Below are 25935 nucleotides of genomic sequence, written 5' to 3' on the forward strand. Positions count from 1 at the left end.
AACAACACCGTAGAAGGTCAGGATTAGACTTTGACTTGAAGGAAGCTCCACAGCTCACGTTCACAGATTTAAAACTGTTGACAGTAGTGTTTGTTATTTTAGAGGTTTTCCCAATATTTCACAATATGATGAAAGTCAGCACCCATTCTCTAAATGAGCTTTCTGAAGAACACATTCACTGTAAAACAAAAACAAAAAAAAAACCCCAAAACATTTTCCCAAAGACTTGAACTGACTTGATTTAAGATGCTATAAAAAAGATCCACTAGTTTGGTCAGAGTCTACACAGAAGTCTCCTGTAGCTTCAGAGTGAACACTGGAGGGTCAGTGCGACACTGTGTTTAAAACAAACCCTTTGCAGATGCCTCGCTGGGAATTATTTGATTGGATTTCTGTGAAGCGGCCCCAGGACAGTGAGCTCTGCCAGCCAGGACAGTGTGTCACACAGCAGGTCTGGGCATCAGACTAACTTCATGTATTTTACACAGTGAAGGGCACAAAAACACTATAGTGCAGCTAAAGTACTTGTACTTTATACACTGTACCTTGGTTTCCAAAGCGGTTTAGTATGAACCGTTAAAAACAGCTGAATGAGTTAAATAACTGTACAGGTGTAATGTTACTTACCATGTTTTACCTGTATTTGGGTTCATCATGGCTTGATTTGTAAATTTCATCTATTCATATGGACTGTTTAAGTATTAATTCCATCATTTGGACTAATTCACTAATATCCCTATATACTGTATTTGGAACGTGTAAAACTATGAAAAATAGAGTGGTTGACAAAACCACGGTTTGTCTGTTTGTGTTCTTCGTGTACTTTTGGTTGTACTGGAATTACAGACCTGGCTGCCCTGGGCCAATCAGCTGCCTGGCTTTTTTTAACAGACTTTTCTTTAGGTGTCTGACCTAAGCTTTTTTCAGCTTTTCATTGTTTTGACCAACTTTAAGCTACCAAATCAGCACCTAATCTGTAGTCGTACTTCTTATAGTTTATAGTCATATAATAATAAAAAAGGCCATGGCAATTTGGAAGGGATTGTCTTATTTATGCAGCTGTTTCTAATGGCTTCTGAAGGCTGAAGTTGTCAGTTAAAAAGTAATTTTGCCACTTCTTTTACCAGTTCCACAATCAGGACAATGCCAACGTCATTAGCAGCTCACCCAGACAGTCTGAGGTATAAATAACCTTTAACCTAGCCTCAGCAGGAGCTTGCCAGGATTCACGTGCCTACTACTAACTAAGACTTACTTCTATTTGTAAATGTAGGTCAGACAAGGCTGTGGCATCCTCTGTTTACTGGAAACCTTTACCTGTCTAACACACACTAATCCTCATCGCTGTGTTGTCACACAGAGGAGGCATCTCTGAGCACATTCATATAACACACACATCATACCACAACTCCCATAGAAAACAGCAGCAAATACAAATAATATTATTTTTTTATTAAACATGTTGATCACACCTAGATGGGGAATCCTTAATTAATTTATCAATTTTCCCTGTCTTTCTGTCATCACACACTCAACCCTACAGTCAAAACATCAAAATTTAAGACGAATGATTTACAGAACAAACAAAAAACAAATTGGTTGCTGATGTTACTCTGAACGAACCCTCTATTTTGTAGTACAATAATAGCGCCAACCCTTGGCCACCCCTCTCTACTGCCTGCAATGGTCCAGCCCTGATTTGCATAAGTTGTGTGTGGGTAGCTGCATGAGCAGCAGTGTCGGTTTGCTGAGGGAGTGCATGTGGACTGTACATACACACGGGTAGAGACACAGACAGAGGAGCTGAGGAGTGTGGACTGTGTTGCACTGAACCGGACAAAGTGATGCACTGTGCTCATCCAGGCTCAGGCACAAGAAACAACTCATTGATGTACTGCTACAACATGAAACCAGTAAGTGCATGACACATTCACAGAGGGATGAAATGCAATGAAATAACTTGACTCAGATGTGACACCGAGGAGATGGTGATGCTGTGAAATGTTTCCCTCAGATGTGGACTTTGTGTAGTTGTCGTCTGTCAGTCACTGGTTTGTAGCTCAGTCTGATGAAGATGGTTCATAAATCTGCTGTTGTCCAAGTCACAGTTGTACTGTACAGTTTTCAGAGTAGGTATAAAAGTTAAGAGATATTGTCATGTTTGCATTACTTTTTCTCAAGGATTAACCTTAGGATTTAGATGGATTTATTTATGGGGGGGGGGGGGGGGGGGGGTGTATGGTTGAGTTTCATGTGGCTTGGGAACATTTGTGATTATTTATCTGTAGGAACAAGTGAGTGAGCAACTAAGTAAATGAGTGCAGGAGTGACTACATGAGTGAGTGAGTGGGAGACATGGGTTCAAAGAGATGTGTGTTTGTACTTGTAGTGTTTGTTGTTGTCACACTCAGCTCTTCCTGTCTAGACCCAAGGGAGATTAAACACAAAACATCCAATGCAGAGATTTGTATAAAAAATTATGAATAAAAAAATATGTTTAAAAAAATAATTAAACTTGTAATCTTGTTGCCTAACAACTGCGTTCTATAACTACAAGAGAATAAATGGATCAACATGTACCCCAGTACTCCCCCAAAATCCAAATGGTATGGTGCCATTGATTCAGAAACAAACACTACAAGTGTTTCCTTGCTTGTGGTTTAAGGCCAACAAACTTATGTCATACTGCAGGGAGGACATCCATGCTTCCTGTAGCTGAGCAACATGTAAGTCAAAGCCTTGCAGCATTAAACATCTTGACATGAAGCAGATTGCTGCTATTTTTATTTGATTTAACCCTGCCATGTTGGAGCGGTCCCTCCACCGCTGCAGCCATTATCAAAGGCAGCTTTGATCTCTGTGAGACTAACCATATCCAGACATCATGGATCACAGAGGCAGAAAATTGGTTGCATGTGGCTGGAATTGGACGCTGTGGAGCACAGCACTGGCCCTGAATAGTAAGTTGATATTCCTCTCATTAAGCATCACAATAATGCTGGAGACGAATTTTGAAAGTTTTAAAATTGTTCACCACTTCATCACTTCATGTTTTCTGATTAAAGAAAAAAAGTAAAGTCAAGTTCAAGACCAACAATTTATTTATCTAATTTGGACTTAATGCTCGCCCTAATTCAATCTGGGCTGTTGTCTGCGTATCTGCTGAAAAAAGTGCCCTTATCATTTGTGATGCCGTGATTGATGGCTCTTAAATCAATGCTATGCTAAAGGAGGATGCCATGGTGACGGCCCCTCTCCAGTGGGGGCCAGAGAGGGCGTGCTGGGGCGGGGGTGTGACCATTATTAACGGGTCGCCTGCTATGCTGATGGTAAGGAGGACAATTGGCTTTATCCTCCGCCATATGCTGCCCATGGCGGCTCAGACGGGCCCAGTGTCGGCAGGGGCTCCTCTGTTTGGCCTAGCCCACAATCACCATGGGACTCATGCCAGCCAGGGTCATGGCTGCGTGTGTATGTGTGTGCTTAAGTGTTTGTCTTTGTGTGTGTGAGTAAGATGGAGAGACGGTGAGTGTGCTTGCACGAGCCACTCCAGAGAGTCTTTAATAGCCTGTTTTACAGAAGTTGTCGTCCGGGTAACTGACACCCCATTGATGCTGCGCAGGGAGGTTTATTTTCATTTCCTGGGGCACATCAAAGCGATGGAGGGAGGTGCAGGTGCAGCCCAGACCTCTTGGTGTGTTTGAGTGAGTGAGCATGTGTTGGTGTGTTTTGTGTGCATATGTGCACTGTGGAGCCAGTTACTTGCATGTAAGGAGAAAGGAAAACAAATGAGCCGATGGTGTGTTTAGTCTAATTCCTTGATCTGTTTGATATTTATGGTGTTTTCCTTCCTGCAGGGGAGAGACAGAGAGACAGAGAGCATTAGGAGTGAGGAGTGTTTGGTCTCTTTCTGAGGGCACAACATGAGAAGGCCTGTAATTCAATTTTATTTGGTAGGGAATTGTATCCCGGTCTCCTGAAGCCAGCCGAGTCTGATCATGATTAGGGCAGGGATTTCACATGGTGAATGGTTCCTAAATCCGGATGAAGAGGTGCATGGATCTGCAGCTTATGGATTATCGCAATAGCTATAAGTGTCCATCAGCTCTCTGCTCTGCTTTGTTTTCATAATGCTGTTGCTTCCTGCTCGCACTACTCTTGTATTTGTGTCACTGAGACAAAATATTTTAGTAATAAAACATCATTATAAAAATTGACATTTGATCATCTCTTTCCGTTGGATGAACCTGTTCTTTATGACCTCTTGTTTTCAGGTTTATGGGCACTCCCCCACAAATGATGACATCAACCAGAACCTGTCTTTACACCCATCCAACAAGACTATGACCAATGTGTTTGCAAGCACCTTCTTTGGTGAGCTCAGCAAAATAACAAAAAATGTTACATTTGCACCAACTAATTTTAGTAGAGACACTATTGTTGCATTTAGCCTAGCATTTCCTAGAAATGTAAATTTCCAGTAACTTAACTAAAAAGCGGATTCCGACAAATCTTTTATAAATTGAAACACTGTGTCTATATGTAAGGCCACAATGCAGAGACCAAACACTTTATTCTTTAAAATAACAAGTACTGTGTCAAAACTCACCAATGAGTGCCAAAAACAGATGTATTATAATTATTAGAAAATAATATAATATTGCAGACTATAGAAGTCTATATGTATGTACATAGTTTGCTTTAGGGAAGAAGTATTAAAGATGGGCTCATGCAGTAAGAAGCAGGTACTAACCATTCCCTGGTTGTTTAAAGTAAAATCTTTTAATGTCTAAATTCATTTTTAAAGGAAACAATCAAGTATTAAAAATGAGTTTCAGTTTCTCTGGTCAGGTAAATGTTTACACTACTGTGGAACTCAATGGCAGTAGCTGTGGCTGCTTTAGATGCTGCTTCAGTTCACACCATAACAAATCATTATGCATTTTAGAGGGGACAAGCAATTCGACCGACATCTGGAATGCTGTAAATGGGCTGAACCAGCAGGGCTATGAAGGTGCACTGGGAGTAGCCACAACCCACCAGACGCAGGCAGGAAACTACAGCAGTCTGCAACCAGCACAAAGTCACCAGGTGAGATTTACATCCAGCACCTTGGATGTTGACAGCGCAGCATATTTTGTGCCCTGTGTATTTAAGATTGTGGTTCCTTCCTGCTCAGGACTACACCTCACATACAATGATGGCTGCTGATATGAACAGGGGTCTTCCACCCATGTCCACTTTTCACCGCGACAACACAGCACCACACGCCCCATCAATCAACTCCTCAGAGAATTCAACAGGTGAGGAAATGTTAAAAAGTAGATTTCCTGTTTGTTTCAGCTCACTCCTATGTTCTCACGACTCATGTTGGCTGTTTTAAGTCTCAGGGAGCCAGAGGAATACATCAGGCGGGTCACAGACAGGAGCCACCTTGGGCAAAGCTCTAGCATCTGTAAGTATCCTCTATTTGAATCCCATCAGTCGGACACATCTAAGTCTTGTTATGCTCAAACAGTCAGACCGGAGCAGAAGCCCAGAGACTCTCGGGGCTTTAATGCAAAAAGGAAATAGTTGTTCCTGTCTGCCAATAACAGAGGAGTGCATATTAAGTGAGGGCTACTTTTGTGCTGCTGCACTTTTTATTGGCTGGTGACTAGTAAAATGACCAGAATTGATGAGTTTAGCTCAGGTTACGATCCTGCTCCAAAGGCGGTGGCAGCAGCTGTAAAACCTTACGCAGAAATGACAAGTTGTGCTTTTAAAATGATGCATGCCCTGCTCTCACCAACCCCCACCCTCTCCACCTTCCTTTTTCTCTCTCCCTCCCTCCCTCCCTCTCCATGCCCAGATTTATTCCCCTGATCACACCAGCAGCAGCTTCCCCTCCAGCTCGTCCACACCGGTGAGGACTCCGTCTCCTCTGCCCAACTCAGCTGAACCTCCAGGTAAAGTGGGATGGTGGCATGTGATGCCCTACATGTTATACAAACTAAAACAAGGAATGACTTTGTCATATCATATTTCTAAGGTTGCTTGTTTTGTCCTTCTCAGGAACCAACATGTGGCCGAGGAGTTCCATTCAGGCATCAGTTTCGCCACACTACGAGTCTACTCTAATATCAATGGTAAAAACATCACCAAAATCACACAAGTACATGCCTTAGAGTCCTTCAAGAAATAAATCATTATTTCAGGGTCCTATATGTAAATGTATATGTGTCCTATATCCTAAACAAAACAACCAAACCCAGCCCAATAAAACTGGACATAAGAAAAGTTCCTTTGGGTTCATGTTGACTTCATCCTGTGTGGATAAATGCAAACTCAGTGGCTCACAAAAAAAAAGTCAAAGTGAACCCAGAATGACAATCTTTTTTTTTTTGATAATTATTTTAGTTTAAGACTTGGGAAGTGACTGCAAAAAAATAAAAAATCTGAAAAAAGACTAGATACTGTACAGTACATTATCTGTTGTATCAGTCTTTTCCACTAGGCCAGGCTAACTGCCACACTCCGCTCTGTTCTGTTCTGACCACCTTTGTTTCCTGGTGTTTGCAGTCTCAGGTTGAGGACCGTCTGGACAGACTAGACGACGTCATCCATGTCCTCAGGAACCACGCTGTGGGCCCCACAGCTGGGCTGCCCCCTGACATCCACAGCCTGCTGCACCAGACCCACCACAGCCACCAGAACTCTGCCAACACTCTGCAGCTAACCTGTCACACACCAGCCATGGTTAACAAACATTTCTTTGAAGTATTTCAGAAAGGACAGGGCGGCATGTGTGGAAATTCCAGCTGGTTGCCTGTGTACTGTCTCTCTGTCTGAGTGTTTGCTGGTATTCTGCGGGGGAGATTTTCCGTCAGCTGCAGCTGCATGTGTCCTCGTGTAATATTGTGTTGATCTTGAAATAGGAAACCAGGCATAATTGGAGAGCACAACAAAAGGGTGTCGTATTATTCCAAAACACTGTATGATGGGGAACAAAAGCATACTGCGCTGACACTTTTACATGTTTTCTTTTAGTGATGACCAAGAGGATTTTTAAGGGGATTTTAGGCCAGCTGGAGTGAAAGCTTGTAGAAGAGAAAAACATATTTTTGTGTCTAATCCCACAGAAGAGGTTGTATTAAATGCAACTATTTTTTTTTTTTTCAAAGAACCAGTTTGAATTTAAAAGTGAGTCCTGAAAAGAATTAGAGAGTATATGTACATTGTAGGTCAGAAGAAGGATTAAGAATGTCTGCGATTAAATGAAATCTGCAAAACAAAGCTCAGGGTCTGGGTAATGTTAGGAAACCAGAAGGCAGATGTTGGTTTTCTGACTTGTTGATCATTGACTGGAGATATGAGCTTTATTCTATTCATTAATGCTGCTTTCACATAATGAAATGAATTCTCAATTATTCGGTGTTTCGTGAAGGTTGATGCTGTCAGCATGAACAGCAACCACGCACCCTTCCTGAGCCGCATGGAGAACGGACACCTGTACTCAGCCAGACAGAGGAGCACTCTACAGGCAATGCAAGGTGAGCGATTCCTCTCATTTCTCCGCTGCAACATTTCGATTTCACTCTTTTTCTCTACGCTTTTCATCCTTTTATTCACTCTGAATATTTTTAATCTGTGTAATATCCCACAGGAGGTCTGAGAATTCAGGGTAATCTGGAGCTGAAGACTGAAAGCGGAGAAAGGGAGGAGATGATGCACACTAATCACAGTCACAGCCCTGACAGCCAGAGATCAGATGAGGAGAGTGAACACAAAACACATGCAGAGAGCGGCACAAGGGACAGGTAACATAGAACATCACTCCTTTACTCTGGATGGGGCACAAAATAAACCTGGTTGAAAAATAGTAAATATAAAAATAAGTAAACATGCTTGAAATGTTACAGAACAAATCCATTGTACTGATTATGCAGAGTCAGGTCTCCTGTGTAATTTATGGCGAGCCTGGAACTGTATTTTATTATTATTTCTAGCAAAAAAATTAATTTTCCAAAGAGAATAATGTACTTCAGATACAGCGCGGTGTGATTACACAGCAGTTTTCAAAGTAAAAGTCTCATTCAAAGGCAAGTCTTAGTGTCTTCTTGCCATTCAGGTTCACTAATTTTAAAAGCTGTCAGACCCCCCTCTGTGAAGGACAGCTGTGGCCAAGACAGCCTATTTAGATCTGCCTCATATTTCTTCTTCCTGTCACTTCAAGTTGCTGTAAATTAAAGGATGAAAAAGGAGGGAAAAGAGCAGCTGTTGGGAGGTACAGTTAACGGTAGGAATCATTTCACTGTCGGGCAAACTGTATTGAAAGGGTTTTATTTGGCCTAATTAGACCAGTGGTCTACTAATAATTTAAATTTTGTTCATTAATAATTCTTATACAAAATGTCACGGGGGACAAAATCATGTTTACAAAATAGTTGTTTTGGGAGAAAAATGCTATAATTTAAAAACCATGATTTAACTGTAAAACAAAACTGTTGCCATTTAAAATGTGTTGTTAAAGTGGTTGGCTAAATTATTAGCATGTATTTAGTGTAATCTACAAAAAATCTACATCTATATATGTTTATCTAAGTATTAAATATTCAGATGTAAAACCTTGGCCCATATGCTAAAGCTCTTAATGGTGGCAGCTCTGATGACGTTCCTTTTTATTTGACTCTATAATGTGTTTAAGGGATGTTAATGCTAGCATGTGTGATGGATGGCAAACATGTTTCAATCCACAGTTCTTAAATCCTACAGTAAAAAACAAATACATATCTTTATGTTTAAGTACACGTTTGTTAATACGGAAATATAAGAGCAAATACATGAGACTGCAGTCAGAAGATAAATAAGAATACAGTTTCGGGGATGCTTTGTGGAAACTCTGTGGCGTGCTATCATCCAAGTGACCAACAGAGGGCAGAGTTACCCACAGTATTGCTTAATAATGATTCACTTAAGCTTAAGCATCCAGTTAGTAGAGTATGTAGGTTCCTGAGGTTTAAGATTTTAATCACAGAACATCGAGCTCTTCTCCAAAGGCGTGTTATTAGTCTAATTTGAAAATCATAGATCTACACCTGAGGTTTGTGTATAGAATCTTTCCTTTTAAATTAAAAGGTGATGTTCTTTTGCAAAACATTAAAATCTTTCAGTTTCTGCCACTAGCACAACAACTACCTATAACAAAACCACCATTACTTATATCATTCATATATTATCATTTGTAATATTACAACAAATATAACATAGAACATTAAATATCCAATCTGTTTGATTCAAATTAAAACAACAACAGGGGTTTTTGAAGCAGGAGCAGACATTTTTAACAGCGCTTAAATATTATCATTATGAACTGTTATCTAGTTAATAAAAATGTAGTCCAAGCAGTAGTCCATCATTGACTACCACATAATTAATACCACATAGTTAAAAACTTCTACATCCTGCTAGTCCTGCCCAATTTCCTAAGAAAAAGTGTCAGGTTCTGTCCGCAATGCACATCACAATCCTCTGATTATCATTCCAATTCTTTAACCACCAAGTCACAGCTGCCGTAAATAACTGGCCCAGACAAAGAGAGAGGAAAAAAGAAAACCCAGACAGAGGTTTTTTTCCCTGCAGATGGACTCACCACCGTACACTTCTAGTAGTCCTAAAATAACTATCACAATGCCATAAATAAGTTGCTTATTCTTGTATCAGCATTCATGAGGATGAAGACCTAACCCCAGAGCAGAAAGCGGAGCGAGAACGTGAGAGGAGGATGGCCAACAATGCTCGGGAACGCCTGCGCGTTCGGGACATCAACGAGGCCTTTAAGGAGCTGGGTCACATGTGTCAGATACACCTAAAAAGTGAGAAGCCACAGACCAAACTGTTGGTACTGCACCAAGCAGTGGGTGTCATTCTCAGCCTGGAACAACAAGTCAGAGGTGAGTGTAACTGATACAGAAGTGATATGTCTGACTCTTTGGTGAAAAGAAAATCTATACACAAAAATGTTTGTGCAAACGTGGTGCATGAATGATGAAGAGGGAATATTTCAGTGTGCAGCCACAGAATTTTTTATGAAGACACATTTTTAACCCTCTCGTTTACTCAATCCCACAGAAAGGAATCTGAACCCAAAGGCAGCGTGTTTGCGGAGGAGAGAAGAAGAGAAGGCCTCTGCCATCATGACTGAGCCACAGTCAATGCATCTGGCTTTTCATCCCAGTCTAACCGACACAGTCAATCCAATGGGCCATCTCTGAACATCCAATAATAACTACATCACATCCCAAATCAAATAGTTAGAGGTATGAAAGCAGCTAACAGTAAAAGCTCTGGTCTGTGGGTTGAATGTGCTGGTACAACATTATTGTTTTACAGCAAACACAGCTGGGATTGAAGACGACAAACAGGTGAGGCCAGTGATTGATCACAGAAAAACAGGCTTTTGACCACATCTGAACAAAACTTACCAAACTTAACAAACCACATATTTGAACATTTTACAGCTGCATTTTTAATTGCCTTCACTGACACAAAAAGTGTTTATTTAGAGAACTTGTATCATACAACAGAAAGACTTATCTGAGAGTTAGCTGCAGCTGCTGTTCTTACACTGTCGTCTATTAAGTTGCATTGCTGCCATCTACTGGTTCTGCTGGGTTTACTCTAATAAATACAGTTTTTCCTCGCTAATGTTCACGCAATTAAAAAAAAACATTTTTTGTGACACCACAAAAATATGTATTAATATCATGTATATCATAATATTCTTGGGTAAATAATTACATTGTTCATCATCCATGATTTTTTTTAATACACAAAGCTCCATCTTCCTGATTGTAGAATGATGTAGATGAACAATCATCTTCCCACTTCCCAAACAAATTTCTAACTTTGTGCCTAAACTTTACACTGATCAGACAAATGCATTGTAAGCTACTTGTATTTTGTAAATACTTTGTATATTTATTGTTTAGCCTTATGTTACATTGAAAGCATTTATGTTAATGAAAAGTCAGATTCAATTGCAGTATTAATTTGGCCAAAATACTTCTTTCTTACCTTGCCTACCACTATGGTTGATCACAGTTTAGTGTTAGGACTGATGACTTATATTTTATATATTATGTTTTCTGTTTTAACTTTGTGTTGACTAGAAAACACACCTTATATAAAATATATTTATAATGGAACGAGGGTCTAAACTTAGTTGTTTCTTAATTCATTTTTGAATAACTTTGTTTAAAATGGAGAATAAGGGCCACAAAATACCACGTGTGTACAAACGACAATTTTGTTAATTTTGTGGTTGTGTGTTTAATATGGGAGTGTGACCATTCTGTGAATGAACAGATCTCCAGAAATGTGGGGTTTCTCTTTGTAAATTTGTTATGAATTCATATTACAGCACTGTTTAAACGTAACTTTCCTCAGTGAAAACACTGGTGGACACATTTTTCTGAGAGTACAGCGCTACAGAAGTAGTCAAATCTCTTTGCACGTTTCCATTTTTCTTCTAAGTTATGTTAACTATCTTTTATACAGATGATGTGACTTTCTCAATGTCACAACTTACTATTTTTATTCATATTTTTCCACACGTGTCTCTGTGGAGTAGTTACTAGTTGTAGCCACATTTCATGCTCTGAACAATTACAGTATTAACCATTTTCTTGTTTGCGTATTGTACCACAGAATTAATAACCTGGAAATTACATTTGTGATTAAATGTACAATGTGTACAGTACAGGTAGCCCACAGGCATGTATCAAACAATATAGTAGCAATAAATGTCCTTTTTTCAAAAAAGAATTGGGATTTTCTTTTGTTTGTTAAAAAAGTATGTATTGTCTCTTGGAGTTAGAAAGATTAGAGTATATGCCTTATTTTAAAAAGCACAGTATATATTATATTTCTTTGTTATCAATGCAACATGTTGTACAGATGTCCTAAAGTTTATCCACGTAACATTTTAAATACTTTTTAAAAATGTATTTTAACAACTTTGACGGAGAGTGCATTTTAAAGGGGACCAGGAAGTATAAAAAGAACATCACATAATATAAACTAGTTTTCTTACTGTTGTTAGTCTATAACCGTAACTATTAAAATAGATAAGCACAAACAATAATTAGGCGGGAATTTTAACACTAGGTGGCGGTAGGTCTCATTGCCTTGGATCATTGCAACTGTTGGGTGTGTATGTACCATAAGAATCTAAATAAAGGCGCACAAGAAAATAATGGGCGGCTGGTTTGAGCAGGAAAAGTGGAGTGACGGCTGTTTCAAATCAGTCTCTATCCCGACACTTAACGGGTAAGTTTCTTTTTTAATATATTGTTTTTATACTGCAAAGATTAAAAAACACGTTTTTAAACTTGATTGACTCACAGCTCATCGAGACATTCCGTGTTTTATGAGATGTATCTTTCTTCCGACCAAAATATTTCGCGTTAGCTGTTCTTAACGATGTTAAGATCTATTGGCTGACCTGGGATCAATGTATTACAGCAACACAGTGTTAATGTAAGTAGAAAAGTGTCATGTGCAATTAGATAATTAAGATACAGCTACGTTTTTAAGTAATTTGACAACAGAAAACAAACGTGTAGTTGATAAAGAAGGTTTATAAAGAGTACGTTCTGCCTCATGAATTAGGCAAAATACGGCTTAAATAGGTAAGAACGTATTTAGTCTAGGGAGTTTTTTCAACGGACTTTTTGTCAAATTGTGCCAAATTAACTCTGTCTCGGGTTCATTAAATCACGTTTAAACCTTTTAAAATTGTTATTGTACCAATAAGTAATATCAAGGAGTCTTATTATATTATGTATGACACCTAAAAGAAGATGTAAAATAGTGAGGGTTTAAAAACAAACCACTGTAAAAGAACACAGGTTTATAGGAATATAAAGACCCTGCCATAACTAACAAGACACTAATGAACATTTGTTCTCTTAAAGACACCAAAGAACACGTATCCACATTTGAACATACACAATTAATTATTGTTCCTATAGAGGAAGGTAGAAAGCTTTGACAGGAGTATTATCGAATTGAGGTTAAAACTAGTTTTAGTTTAGCATGTTTTAGCTAAGACTGTTGAGCTGTTTTTCTCTTAAACTTTGATTTTCTTGGTTAAATATATATTGTTTTTTGATTTTCTGACATACATTTGTTGATCGCTTTATAAAGTGCAAGAAATTAACACGTGTTCAATAGAAGTTTAGCTGAACAAAGTTAGCAATTAAGCTTAATTAATGCAGTTAGCTTAATTTATCAGGACATGAAAAACACACAATATTAACTTAATTTCCACACTGTTGCTACTTTTAGTGTCATTTAAGAAAAATCAATTCAGTAACTATAGATTAATACTGTTACTAATACAGTAACTAGTAAAGTCTGTTGAGTGGTTTCATTATTTCAAGTGTCCATTCTCCTTTGAGAAGACACCTTTGTCTCCTGCACAAGACCTCTTGTTTTTTCTGTATTGTCATACTATGTGTAAGTGACGACACTTATATTTCGTCATGCACTTCATCAGGCTCTGCATTGGCTACACAATAGTACACACTGTGTACTCATGAGGACACACAATGGCCTGTTTTTATTGCAAGGCAACATCAGACCCATGTCAGCGTCTATGTTGGACAAGGGCAGCTGTGAGAAACTCTATGGTTGTGTGTCTTTGTTTCTCCTTCTGGCTCCAAACCTGCCTCAGTGTTTGGTAAACACACAGCCTCTGCTTGACCAACCACATGCATCAGCTTTCAGTTCTCTTTCCCATGCAGGACTAGAGCCTCTTAGTGCATTTCACCCTAACTTATCTATTTGTCTCTTGTGTTTTCGGCAGTTCATCTCACCATCAGCTGTAGTCAGGAGGGAGTCTCACAGACTCAGCAGTTCTTCAGACCTCAGAATGCAGAGAAGCTATGTGCAGCAGCACAGTCCCAGGGGCAGCCCTGACAACATGTTTGGGGTGAGGGTACAGGTTCAAGGTATTAAAGGTCAACCGTATGTAGTTCTGAACAGCTCTGATGAGGGCAGCCTTAGGGACATCTCTGTTATCACTCATCAGCCCGGATACAACCCAGGGATGGTGAGGAGGTCAGCAGACGGGAGACACTCTCCAGCTGAGACCCAGAAAGCTGCTTTGTCCTCAGAACTCCATTATCAGAAACACCCAGAGATTCTGAAACCTTATGATCCTAACAGTAATAACCTCAGTGTTATCATTCCTCAACCAACTCCATTGATGTCCCGACCAGGACCTGAGCCAATCAAACCTGCTAACTTGTCCAAACCCAGGATTCCTCTGCCAGCTGAGGGCCCAGAGACAGACCAAGTGGAAGTGCTCCAGACGAAGGCTCCTCATACCATTGGTCACATTCCTGCAAGAGCCCCTAATTCTGTAGAAACAGAGTCTACCTTATCTGTAGGCAGGCTAATTAGTCAATTCAACAACAGCCAACGGAGGGGAAGAGGTTGCCCAAGGAACCGGCTGGACGCTGAGCTGTGTCGTAGGTCACGCAGCTTGGACAGTCGTGCCTCAGACACATCCTCCACGTCCTCCTCTTTTTCGAACAGAGCTTTGTCACTGAAAGCGACCAGGGCCCCAGAGACCTCAGCTGGTATAATCCTTACTAGGTCTGTGGAGAGTCAACCCAACAACAAGCTGAGCAAACTGCTGACAATACAAAATGGAAACCTGCATCACCCAGAAAGAACACTTGTTGATCAGACTGATGGCTCTGGTGAAAGAGATACGCAGGTAATGACATTTGCTTCAAAATGCTTTTGACACTTTAGAGGATTTATTTGTTTGAACTGTTCTCTAACCAGGTCACTCCTGATCTTCTGAAAGGGCAGCAAGAACTCTCAGTAGACCCGACGGAAGACACAGCAAAACAAATGCTCTTCACTTATCTCAAAGATGGGTACGTCACCTTCCACACAGAGCTTCTTCAGTTCAACCAGTGCTTCAACAGTGCATCTCATGAAGTAGTGAAGATTTATATTCTCTCTGACAGATGAGAATATTAATACCACATTTGTGTTGTAGTAGCTGTTGGAGTCGCTGTGAAGCTGCTTAGCTTTGCAGTTTAACAAAGAAACAACTTCATGACATCAGACCTTTAAAACTGCCTTTTTTCCACAACTCACACATACATTTAAATGGTAGTGGTTGTTTGTCTATGGTTGATCAACACATTTATGTTGTATTAAGCTCTTTGGGTTCTGAAATTCCGTAGCGTTTTCACTATATGATGAGCAGATTACGTAGGTACGGCAGAGGATTACAGCGTTGAACAATCAGGAATAAGGAATCCTGCCAGATCATGGCTAATAATTTCGAGTTTTCCTGGCTTAGCTCATGGAGACATAAAATCAAGATAATATTAGGGAGTTGACAGGAGTAATTTCCTGCATTCACACATAGAGGGAAGATATTCAGTGCTACACTGTGTCAGCTCCGTGATAAGACCAGGTGTATCCCCCTGTTGCACAATGACCCTGCACCTCCTAAATGTGAGGTGGACGCCTGAAGAATTTATGGAATTTACAGAATATCTTCCATACACTAACATGAATTAAGGGTTGGGAATAAAAAAATCCTTGTACAAGTGTGTTTGAAACTTGATTCAGCGCACAAAAAATTTAAATTATGTTACAGTTATGTACAGTTTTTTCAGCTAAGGCTCCAGAAGTGTGTAGTGCAATCAGATAAGGAGTGTGTTGGTCCAGCTGTGTGTGCTTAAACAAACAGCAGTTAAAAAATGCAAAGTATGAACCTGTTTCTGCTGATAAATATTTACTGACACCTTAACAAGTACATGTTTTAGTTATTTATTGTCATTACATTATGTTGGTATTCAAAGGACGACTGATGATGACCCTACCACTCAGAGGAAAGTCAACCTGCTGTTTGAAAGGATCAACAGGCTCAAGTGGAGGACTGCTAAGAATGTGGAGGAGGAGGAGAGAGTGAGTGGTTGGATGATATGTGTTGTACCAGCATGGTTTTGTTACTTACTTTGCGCTGCCTCTTGTTTAATGTAGAACTATGCCTTTGAGGTGAAGCAGTTACAGCACCAACAGACACTGCTGGAGAGAGAAGTGTCTGAGTTGAAGCAGAAACTGGATATTGAAGTGAAGGTGTGTAGTGGTCTCATCCTGCTGACTCACCTTCAAATCACTCACTTCCTGTCACTGATGTTGTCCATATCTGCTGTTTTTTCCTGTAGAATGAAATGACTTTAGCCAAAGCCTGTGAGAAAGCAAGGACAGAGAAGACGAAACTTCAGGAAGAGTTGAACAAAAGTCAGATGGAGTTAAGCAAACTAAGGGACAGGCTGGCTGAAATGGAAGCACAACTACAGTCAACAAAACAGGAGTAAGGATCTAGTTTTACAGAACATTGGTTATTGGGTTGTTATCCAACTTCTTCAACCGTTGATATGTGCATTGGACCAAATGATACGTAAACATTAAAGTCTAAAGATGTTTTATTAAAGTGAAGCCATGACGGTTTAAAACCCCATATTTATCAACTTAAGTCAAGCATGTATTGAGCAGTCCATTTATAAATCAACTTGCAAAGTGCCAAGGTGTACCCCGCCCCTCCTGTTGGTGGCTGGAAATGGCTCCAGCTATACATTATGGGATGTGTAAAAACGGAGACCCTGCCATTAATGTGTTTCTCCTGTATACATTAGGTAAGAGGTCAGGTTATTGTCCTGTAGACTCCATATGGATATCTATTTACAGCTTTTTTAACCTCAGATAAAACATGCTTGTGCTTTACACTGAGGCCATTCAAGTTAACTGCAATGTGTAAAAAAGCATTTAGATTTAGTGTTAAAGTTTTATCTCTCAGTGCCCCCCTACACTGTGTAGAAAGTAAAGCCAGATAAACCAGCAGCATATTTTTGTTTCATAATGTTTTGGCAGATTAAGTCAAATGAGGGCAGATAGAGAACGATCCAGGACAGAGATGAGAGATCTCCAGCAGCAGCTCTCTGATATGCATGATGAGCTGGACCAAGCTAAGAAAACAGAGGTGATAAACACACACAAAGAAGTTCTACTGAAGGTAAATGAATCCAGGTGTAAAAGATATGGGTCACAAATCAGAAACAGCTGTAAGGCCTCTTCATATTTTGCTGTGCTGGATTTTTTTTGTCAGGAAATGGCACAGTTGCGCATGGACTTCCAGGAAATGCTGCACATGAAGGAGGAACAGGAGGAGATTCTTCAGTGCCAGAAAGACGAGCTGAGCTCTTTGAAAGAAGCACTGAAAGAAGAGGTGGAAACTCATGACAAATACACAGCTGCGCTGAAGGAGGAGTATGAACAGGAAATTGAGAAACTTTTTAGGGATTTGGATCTGGCTAAAGAGGTAAAAGGTCACTGTAACACACGTAAGATGTTTTTAATTTCAAATTAGGTTTATTTTACTCTTCTTATCTACTTTCACCCTCTTTGCCTTTTTTGTAGAACAACGATCTTGTGTATCAGGAGAGGGTTGAAGCAGAGGAGGAAAAAGGTGTAGCCAAGGTGCAGCTGAAGGACCTCAGTCAAGAGAGAGATCAGCTGAGAGGAAAGGTACAGGATCTCAACAAGAAAGTGGATCAGCTAAGCCAGGCAATCCAGGAGGGCAGAACCACAGAGAGACTGCTGGAGCAGAGAGCAAGACAGTTGGAGGTGAGAAACAGGTGGAGATGTATGAACCTGCAGTTTGTATGAACTTTCCCTCTGGAACAATAAGATTAACTCCTTAGTTAAGTGACTTTGCAATTCACACAGTTTATCAGATGTTTTCGAAACAGCTTTTATGTGAACCTAGGACCTGAGATTGTAGAGCTAAAGTCAGATAACAAAAACTGGTTAATTACCTTAAGATTCTCTCAGGTCTGGTTTCTGAACATCAAATGTACAGTATGTTAAAACAATGCTTGATAATCTGTTAATCACATTGTTATCTTTGAAGTAAGTTATCTGTAAGTCGGTCAGAAACTGGTAGTACATGCTAATTTCAGTGTTAAACAGGTAAAAAAACATAAGCTGTAACTTTTGTAATTGCTTTTTTTTACATTTAATTCCACAGAGGGAGAAGCAGCAAGTAGAAGAAACGTTAGGGGACGTGAGGAGGAATGAAGAGGAGATGTGTCAGTCTAACCAAACACTGCTCATTCGGTTGGAGGATACACAGGTAACCTTTGTCACTGTATCACAGCACTGACCTGTGAGGTCATCAGGTTATTATCCTTTTTTTCCATGTACCATGTCTCATGGAATTATGTATTCATTAAAAATATAATGTTCTTTAACCTTTTTGACAGAGTAAGTTAACCAAACTGAACCATGAACACAGAGATCTGAAGGAAAAGCTAAAAGAAGAGAGGAAACAAATAGAGGAACTGTGGAAAGCAAAGACGGAGCTAGAAGATGAGAGAAGGCTGCAGGACAGAGCTGTAGAGCAACTGCAGAGAAAGGTAAGAGCTGGACAAGGAGTGATCATCTGGTACTGTGGGGGAATTTCACATTTTGGAGCCAGGAAGTTTGCTTAAACAATTTTATTTTTTAGCTTTAACTTTCAACCCAAGCCAAAGATATGTTCATGATCTTGTTTGTCTGGTCAGATGAACAGCATCATGGAAGACTGTGAGGCATCTACAGATGTACTTCAAAACCAGGTCGATGAAGCCAAAGAAAAGAGTCAGAGGGAGTTGGCTGAGTTGCGTAGACAGCTGCAGGAAAAGGGAACAGAACTGGAGAAATCTCGACAAGCGGCCAAAAAGCTGCAGGATGAGGTGTGGTACTCTTTTTTTTTTTTTTTTTTCTCTCATTCGTCTGTGTATTTCCTTTTCACTAAAATACTTGAAATGTAATAGTTATTAAATAGCAAAATTAAGTTTGCCTTATCTTTTTCCTCTCCTGATGAAATGCAGCATTATCCAGCAGAATGTGTTTATACTGTGATCCCCTCTGTGTTAAGCTTCTTCCCCTGGAAGAGGATCTGCTGCAGTGTCACAGGTCGCAGCAGGAGGCCCAGCTGCGCAGTCAGCAGCTGGAGCAGAAGGTGAGGGAGCTGGAAGAGAAGAATGTGGCCACAGTTGATGAAAGAGAGCGGCAGGTCAAACTAATGGAGGTAACTTGTTTGAGTAACCCACAAAGAAAACCTCATTCAGTTGTAGCCTGAAGTACACTCCCTGAAACTGTATTTGTAAATGTAGGGGTGCATCAACCTTTACCCAGGGAAAAGGACAATAATACTAAAGTCACTGTACCCTACTGTTCAACTGTAATTAATACATGTAGTCAACTAAGTGTTTGGAAGTGTTCAACAGACACTATTTACATTCCCCTGGGCCTACAGGTCTGTGTAATAAGCAGAGGCAGCATTATGTCACTGTTCAGCACTGTTTGTTTTTCTGATGACAAAACATTGCACGGAGACACTCACTGTTGACACTGCATATCAGCCAGGAAAAGCTCCTGTTTACTGTGAGAAGTTATCAGACCAGTCTGGGTGTTTCTGCTTCACACTGTTCTCCTGGTCCTGGTGGTTTGTATGTGGCTCAAATATGTATGTTTCAATTACATGTCATTTTTGTGTATGTATTTTATTTGTTTTGATATATCTATATTTATATATATTGTCATTGTTTTATGACTGAAGCCTGTGGTATAGATTATCCTAGTGACTACAGATTGTCTTGTTGGTGGTGTGACACTTTTTTTCCCCCACTCTTCTTTTCTCAGGGACGAATCAGCCGCCTTGTGGAAGATCTCAATGACGAGCGCAGCAGTGCTGACTGTCTGATGGAACGTTTAGACAAAACCAAAGAGCAGGCAGGTTCACACCCCTACTCTTTTTCCTTTTTTTTCTGGTCGCAAATATTAACAACAGCCACTCATTGACAGAATATGCAGGTCACAGTGTGAGGACCCAGCCCTCAGTCTGTTTTTATCATAAACAGATGTACGGCTCAGTGCTCAGATTTCCCCTCTGACCTTGAAAGCGGCTGATTGGTGTGTTCAGACCGGCTTGCTTGACAAGTTCTGTTTTTATTGACTAATGTTCAATTTGTAAATACAGTAAAATGAGACTACATATTTATTTTAATGTTGATGTCAAGATTAAGACCATCTTATCCTCAGGTCATGTGAAAGAAAGCATGCTGCAGACTGATTATTAGAAATGACTGTTTTAGTTGTGTGTCATTGTGTTTTTGTTCCCCGTTTGCCTTACCGTAGATCCCTGGGTAAACCCATCCTTTTCCCAACTGCTAACCCCAGTGGAGTTAGAGGGATTCCCTCCGTTTTTGGATGCAGTGAATAACAAATCAGAGCAAACTATTGTGTGCATCTCTTCATGGTCCCTTCCCTGGGCCTCTAGATGTTATTAGAGAGGGACAAGCCTGATCTGCTCAGACAGGCCAGACAGTATTTCCTCTGGGTTCAAAAGGTCAAACTGAAAGCTTTTCATTTAACCCTGTGACAACTGGTCATTGTCTGCTGCACTTTTTATGTTTCTGGTTGAATACCAGGAGAGAATATGCCATAGGTAAATTTGACATCTAGTTAACTTAGCAACAAATTGTGCTGTCTGGGTGGGATTATTGTGTGATATGTGACATTTTATCATGTGACCGGTGACAGGTGGATCAGATGAGGAGCGAGCTGACACAGGAGAGAGCAATGATACAGGACCTGGAGTGTGACAAGATGAGTCTGGAGAAACAGGTACTGAGCTCTGTCTAGTTGAACTAAACACAGAAGCTAAAGTCAACTCAAACCAGAGGCCAAAGTTATCTAATGTTTATGACATTCATCTGAGAGTTCTGTTGTTATTTTTTCATTCATTTATTCATTCACTCATTCATGTATTTACAGAATAAAGACTTAAAGAGCAGAGTCTCACAGTTTGAAGGATCACAGAGGAACACCCAGGATTCACTGGTCTCCAAGCTGAACCTGCGCATCCATGAGCTGGAGGAGAGGCTGCAGGGAGAAGAACAGTCAGTATTATCTGTATCTGTTTTTCTTTATAGATGTTGTAGATTTATATAAACACTTTGTACTGCCAGTTTAAAAACGAAAAGAAATCGTCATTTAAAATACATACAGAATAATGGATCCATCTGGTTCTTTAAGTGCATGTCACTTACCCTGTGTTTTGAAATGTTAGAAACACAACCTGAAGGTGTTGAGTTACAGGATGTTGTAACAGTGATGTGATCTCATGGATTTTTTCCTCACCAGAGACAAAAACAGTCTTCACCAAACCAATCGCAGACTGGAGCGCAAAGTGAAGGAGCTGAAGATGCAGGCAGATGAGGAGCACGTCAACCTGCAGAGTCAGACTGACCAGGTCTGTGTAGTATTTAAATGTTGATACCAAGAGACGAGGCTGATGGAGCAGCAGCAGATCTGCTGCCTGGAAAATAACACATCTCTCCTCTCTGTTCTCCCCAGCTGACTCAGAGACTGAAGACGGCAAAGAGACAGATGGATGAGGCAGAAGAGGAGATCGAGCGTCTGGAACACAGTAAAAAGAGGCTGCAGAGAGATCTGGACGAGCAAGTAGAGGCCAATGAACAGCTTCACAGTCAACTGAACACACTGAGGAGTGAGATGAGGCGAGTGTCAGACCCACGCTGCCACCAAGCTTGTAGCTAGGATACACTCACGTTTAAATATTGACTTTTTTTTCTTACCAGGCGTAAGAAGAAATCCTCCGCTGTCATCAAGGTTGTGGAGGAGGACGACAACGACAGAGACGACTACGGCTCTGACTGACGAATCACTGACTCAATTATTTTGGTTATTAACAACTCAGGTGTGGACTTTTCCAGCCTTGTGGCTTTTGGTCAGAGCTGACCTCTCGTGGCCACTTGTGAAACTACAACAGATATGTGACAAGCTCTAACTTTTTCACTCAAACAACTTATATTCCAACACAGTGTGCTTTGGTTTTATGTAAACCTCCAATTGTAAACTAAAACAGTACATTAAAACATAATAAAATGCATAACCATGTTTATAATTGTTTTTGTGGGTATATTAAAACCATACTACATTTAAAGGTACTTTGTGTACGTTTAGTTACATCTAATTAGGAAGTTACATGTCCTGGTTTAATACCTTCCTATATTCTTGTTCAAGTATGAAGATAAGCATATTTTAGTATTCAGGTTTTCCAGTGTGGGCTTGCAATAAAAGAAAAAAAATGTTCATAAAAGCATAAACAAAATGATTTAGTTACAAAATCTATATTAATTTTAGGATAAACCTTATTTATTTATTATTTATTTAATCTACCGTTGATTGGCCTCTGCTGTGAGCTTGTAGAAACAGATCAATGGTCTGTGCTGAGTGGATGTGATCAGAGGTTGGGATTTGACTCTTAACTCTCTGGTCAGTGCCTGGCGTTCCCACTGCAGGAGTTCTGGCTACACTTTTATCATCACGTTTTACAGTGATAGGTGGGAATATCACAGAAGAGAACCATGAGAAAACACTGTGCTCTCAAACATGGAATACTCAAGGAATTCCTGGCAGAATTCCTGGGAACTTTTATCTTGGTTGTAAGTAAGACTTTTAATTTGTTTATTTAAACTTTTAATTTGTATAAATTAAATAATTGCAATTTGTTTAAGCTAAACTTTTTTGAATTTTAATATTACCACTGTTGCTCAGGAAACTGAAAAACTGAGCAGTCTAGTTGTAAAAATATAAACCTATGGTGAAAGACCAGACTCAACATGCCTAAAACATTATTACAAGTGCAGTGCAACGTAGACTGATTTTCATATGAGACAAGTGTGAGGTGTCACATGATTCTCTCTGCCTCAGTCTTATCTGGTACTGTTTTTACTGTCACTCACAATGACTGTTTTGAGTACAGTCCTACCATGTGTTATGTCAGATGTGTAGCTAAATACCTGTTGATGTCTTGCCATTGGTCAGTTGTTCGGCTGTGGATCAGTGGCTCAAACCGTCCTCAGCAGAAACACCTTGGGTGAAGCTCTCACCGTCCACATCGGGTTCTCCGTAGGACTGACCATGGCAGTGTATGTGGCCGGCGGAGTGTCAGGTAAACGCCATGTTATTTATGTCCACAGAAGTGCATGTCTCTACATCGTCTTCTTTGTCGACAGCTTTGAGAGGTGGCACTAATACATATAAAAATAAGAAAACAAACACTGACTAAATGTTCAATGTCTCACTCAGCTAATTATCATCGGTAACTTTGCTGTCATTTGACCTCCTGTTCAAACCCACACACTAAAAGACTTTAGATATGCATGTAAAACAACAGTCAGACACAGGCTGTCTGCACATGTTTGCCACAATCCTACAACCTCATGACTTTATGTCCAACGATGTCACCTCCACAGCTGCAGTGTCAACAGGAACGTGCCATCTCTCCAGTGGATGTGTATTGACTATTGATTTGTTGGTGGTGGTGCACAGGCTCTTCCAGGTCAAACATAACCATGGGCACTAAATGTCCTGCGAACTCCATCGATCATGGTTTGTTCAACTGTTTGTGATGGAGAACAGGATGAACAGGATGCCTGTGTTAAAAAGAAAAAAAGAAATGGACAAAAGCATCTGATGAACATTTGATTAAATCTGTGAAAAAGTTCTTGTTCCGTCTTTCATAGATTTACCTGGAGAATATAACAGTTTTAGTTTAAGTCTAAGGGTTTGAACTTTGACATTTTATTTGACTTTGTATATATAGAAAACAAAAATCTAAAATCCCCAAATTATAACAGTCCAAACTAACCCTCTGTGTTTTTATGGTTCAGCTCTACATAAACCTGAGGATCATTTCAAATAACAGGTAAGAGACAAGAAATCAGAAGTTAGACAGAGACTGAAAGTTGCCCTGGACACATTAGAGGCATCACCACGGCAGAGAAACGGTACCTGAGGACCTGACGCTGATACTGTCTGATCTGTTCTAAAGTGTTGAATGAGGACCTGCATTTTGGAACAGGTTTTTAACCCTGACTTACTAATTACGTTTGTTCCTATGATTTATCTAATGGTGCCCCCAGTGGCTGTTTTATCAGCTGTCACTTAAGTAAATATGTTAGAGCAGAAAGGATGATAAACGTACGACTGAAGTGGAAACATCAACTGCTGGGTTTTTTCTGAAACTTAGAATCCTGTCAGAGGGACAGTGAAAGTATTTAAAAAGGAGAAAATGCAAACATCAGATATAAACTTTGTATATTATTTAAAACTGAAGAAAAATCTAAAGTAAAAACTCGGTTTTGTCCTGTCCTCTCTTTTAGGCGGACACGTAAACCCTGCTGTCTCTCTGGCCATGGTGATTCTGGGCAAACTGAAGATCTGGAAGTTTCCATTCTACATCATTGCTCAGTTTCTTGGTGCCTTTTCAGGAGCTGCTGCGGTTTTTGGATTATACTATGGTGACTAGTCCATAAATCTCTACAGTTTGTCCTTGCGGAAAGATACCGTTGTCTACATTTAACCAGACTCTGTCCTCGTGTCCTCTGCTCAGATGCGTTCATGGACTTCACCAGTGGAATTCTGTCAGTGACAGGAATCAATGCCACAGGTCACATTTTTGCCTCGTACCCCGCCAGACACCTGTCAGTGCTGGGGGGCTTCATCGACCAGGTGACTTCTAATGACAGCTAGACCTCCACCTCCCCCCAACTGTGTACTTTAGAGTCTAATCACCACAAAGTCTGACCGTTTGTGGCTAATGAAAGATTGATCGTCCCATTTAGTCACAGGACGGCTTCACTTTATTTGAGCATTAACCCATTTCCTGATTTTTGGACTAAAAGCTCAAATCTATACACATGCAGCACCATTTTCTCTCCGTGGTGTTTTGTGTGCCGGCTTTCTGTTTAAAGTGTGTGAACTCATGAACTAAATGGCTGTGATTAAATGTGACACTATTTAAATCTATACATTAAGACATCCATATAGATCACAGTTTGTGATGTTATGACTGCTCTTATACTGATAACAGTGTTAACGTTGTTGTTCCAGGTGGTGGGCACAGGGATGCTGGTTCTGTGTATCCTGGCCATCATAGACGGCGGAAACATCGGAGCTCCTAAAGGCGTGGAGCCTCTGGCCATCGGCCTGATTATCATGGCTATCGGCGTGTCCATGGGGCTGAACTGTGGTTACCCTCTGAACCCTGCCAGAGACCTGGGACCACGGCTGTTCACAGCTGTGGCTGGATGGGGGATGGAGGTGTTTAGGTAACTGCACACACCCCTGATCTTCGTGGGGTAAAACCAGCCCTGCTGGAAGTTTAGAACTTAGCTTAGCTGATGTTAGCATGACTATGGAAAACGGTATTTAATTAGATCAGATTAATTAGAGTGCTAGTGCGTCTGTGGTCAATAACAACAGTGACTTCATGTCATTATCTTCTTTTGAAACCAACAACTACGACAGTCAACTGACCTCAGCAGGTGGTGCAGTGAACTGCAGTTGTCACTGCACCAGCAGCTCCACTCACTGCCGTCTTCATTCTCACCCTGGTCTCTTCACAGCACTGGAGATTACTGGTGGTGGATCCCTGTGGCGGGGCCCATGGTGGGAGGAGTGCTCGCTGCTGTCATCTACTACCTGCTCATTGAACTGCACCACCCACGTGACGATAGGGAGAGGCCCCACGGTGAGGAGGTGGAGGAGGAGTTGGAGGATGAAGACGAAGAGGAGGATGAGGACATGAGTCTGAAGGACAAATACGAGATGATCACCATGAGTTAAATACACACACATTCAGATCCAAGACTGAGTTCACTGGTCCGACTGCCGTACCGTCACGTCACATGACAAACACGCAGCACAGCGGTCACACTTCCACCATAACTCCATCTCTGCACAGACAACAGTGAGATGCAGAAATACTGTGAATAAAGACGTCTG

General features: G+C 40.5%; 4 protein-coding genes across 7 annotated transcripts in view; 3 read left to right on the forward strand and 1 right to left on the reverse strand.

The window, feature by feature from the left end:
• Positions 1 to 16321, reverse strand: part of rfx7b (regulatory factor X7b) — a 33939-nt gene extending 17618 nt beyond the window's left edge. For 2 of the 4 annotated variants that reach the window (XM_025056072.1, XM_008312476.3), the window contains exons 1-2: positions 16183 to 16318; positions 16031 to 16101 (exon numbers count right to left, since the gene is read on the reverse strand). The gene's annotated coding sequence lies outside the window, so the exon portion shown is untranslated. Of the gene's footprint in view, positions 1 to 16030; positions 16110 to 16182 lie in introns of those variants that run through there. The other 2 variants (XM_025056070.1, XM_025056071.1) reach the window with 2 other exon arrangements.
• LOC103380476 (transcription factor 12-like) lies at positions 1478 to 11806 on the forward strand. Its single transcript, XM_008312480.3, has 12 exons — positions 1478 to 1913; positions 4275 to 4374; positions 4949 to 5091; positions 5180 to 5303; positions 5385 to 5455; positions 5852 to 5948; positions 6055 to 6128; positions 6562 to 6738; positions 7427 to 7532; positions 7646 to 7799; positions 9703 to 9932; positions 10111 to 11806. The coding sequence occupies exons 1-12, from the start codon at positions 1845 to 1847 to the stop codon at positions 10251 to 10253; spliced, it is 1488 nt and encodes a 495-aa protein (XP_008310702.1). The 5' UTR covers positions 1478 to 1844; the 3' UTR covers positions 10254 to 11806.
• LOC103380477 (cingulin-like protein 1) lies at positions 13640 to 22495 on the forward strand. Its single transcript, XM_025056356.1, has 19 exons — positions 13640 to 13723; positions 13850 to 14767; positions 14839 to 14933; positions 15876 to 15981; positions 16057 to 16152; positions 16242 to 16390; positions 16948 to 17056; positions 17183 to 17395; positions 17494 to 17700; positions 18104 to 18208; positions 18339 to 18491; positions 18639 to 18809; positions 18995 to 19147; positions 19762 to 19851; positions 20662 to 20745; positions 20896 to 21020; positions 21265 to 21373; positions 21478 to 21641; positions 21723 to 22495. The coding sequence occupies exons 1-19, from the start codon at positions 13640 to 13642 to the stop codon at positions 21799 to 21801; spliced, it is 3210 nt and encodes a 1069-aa protein (XP_024912124.1). The 3' UTR covers positions 21802 to 22495.
• On the forward strand, positions 22494 to 25776 carry aqp9a (aquaporin 9a). Its single transcript, XM_008312486.3, has 6 exons — positions 22494 to 22589; positions 22972 to 23098; positions 24312 to 24449; positions 24542 to 24660; positions 25042 to 25259; positions 25557 to 25776. The coding sequence occupies exons 1-6, from the start codon at positions 22512 to 22514 to the stop codon at positions 25774 to 25776; spliced, it is 900 nt and encodes a 299-aa protein (XP_008310708.1). The 5' UTR covers positions 22494 to 22511.
• Positions 25777 to 25935: the final 159 nt, after the last annotated feature.

The sequence above is a fragment of the Cynoglossus semilaevis genome, chromosome 6 (genome assembly GCF_000523025.1).
Source record: "Cynoglossus semilaevis isolate Cse_v1.0 chromosome 6, Cse_v1.0, whole genome shotgun sequence".
Lineage (NCBI taxonomy): Eukaryota > Metazoa > Chordata > Actinopteri > Pleuronectiformes > Cynoglossidae > Cynoglossus > Cynoglossus semilaevis.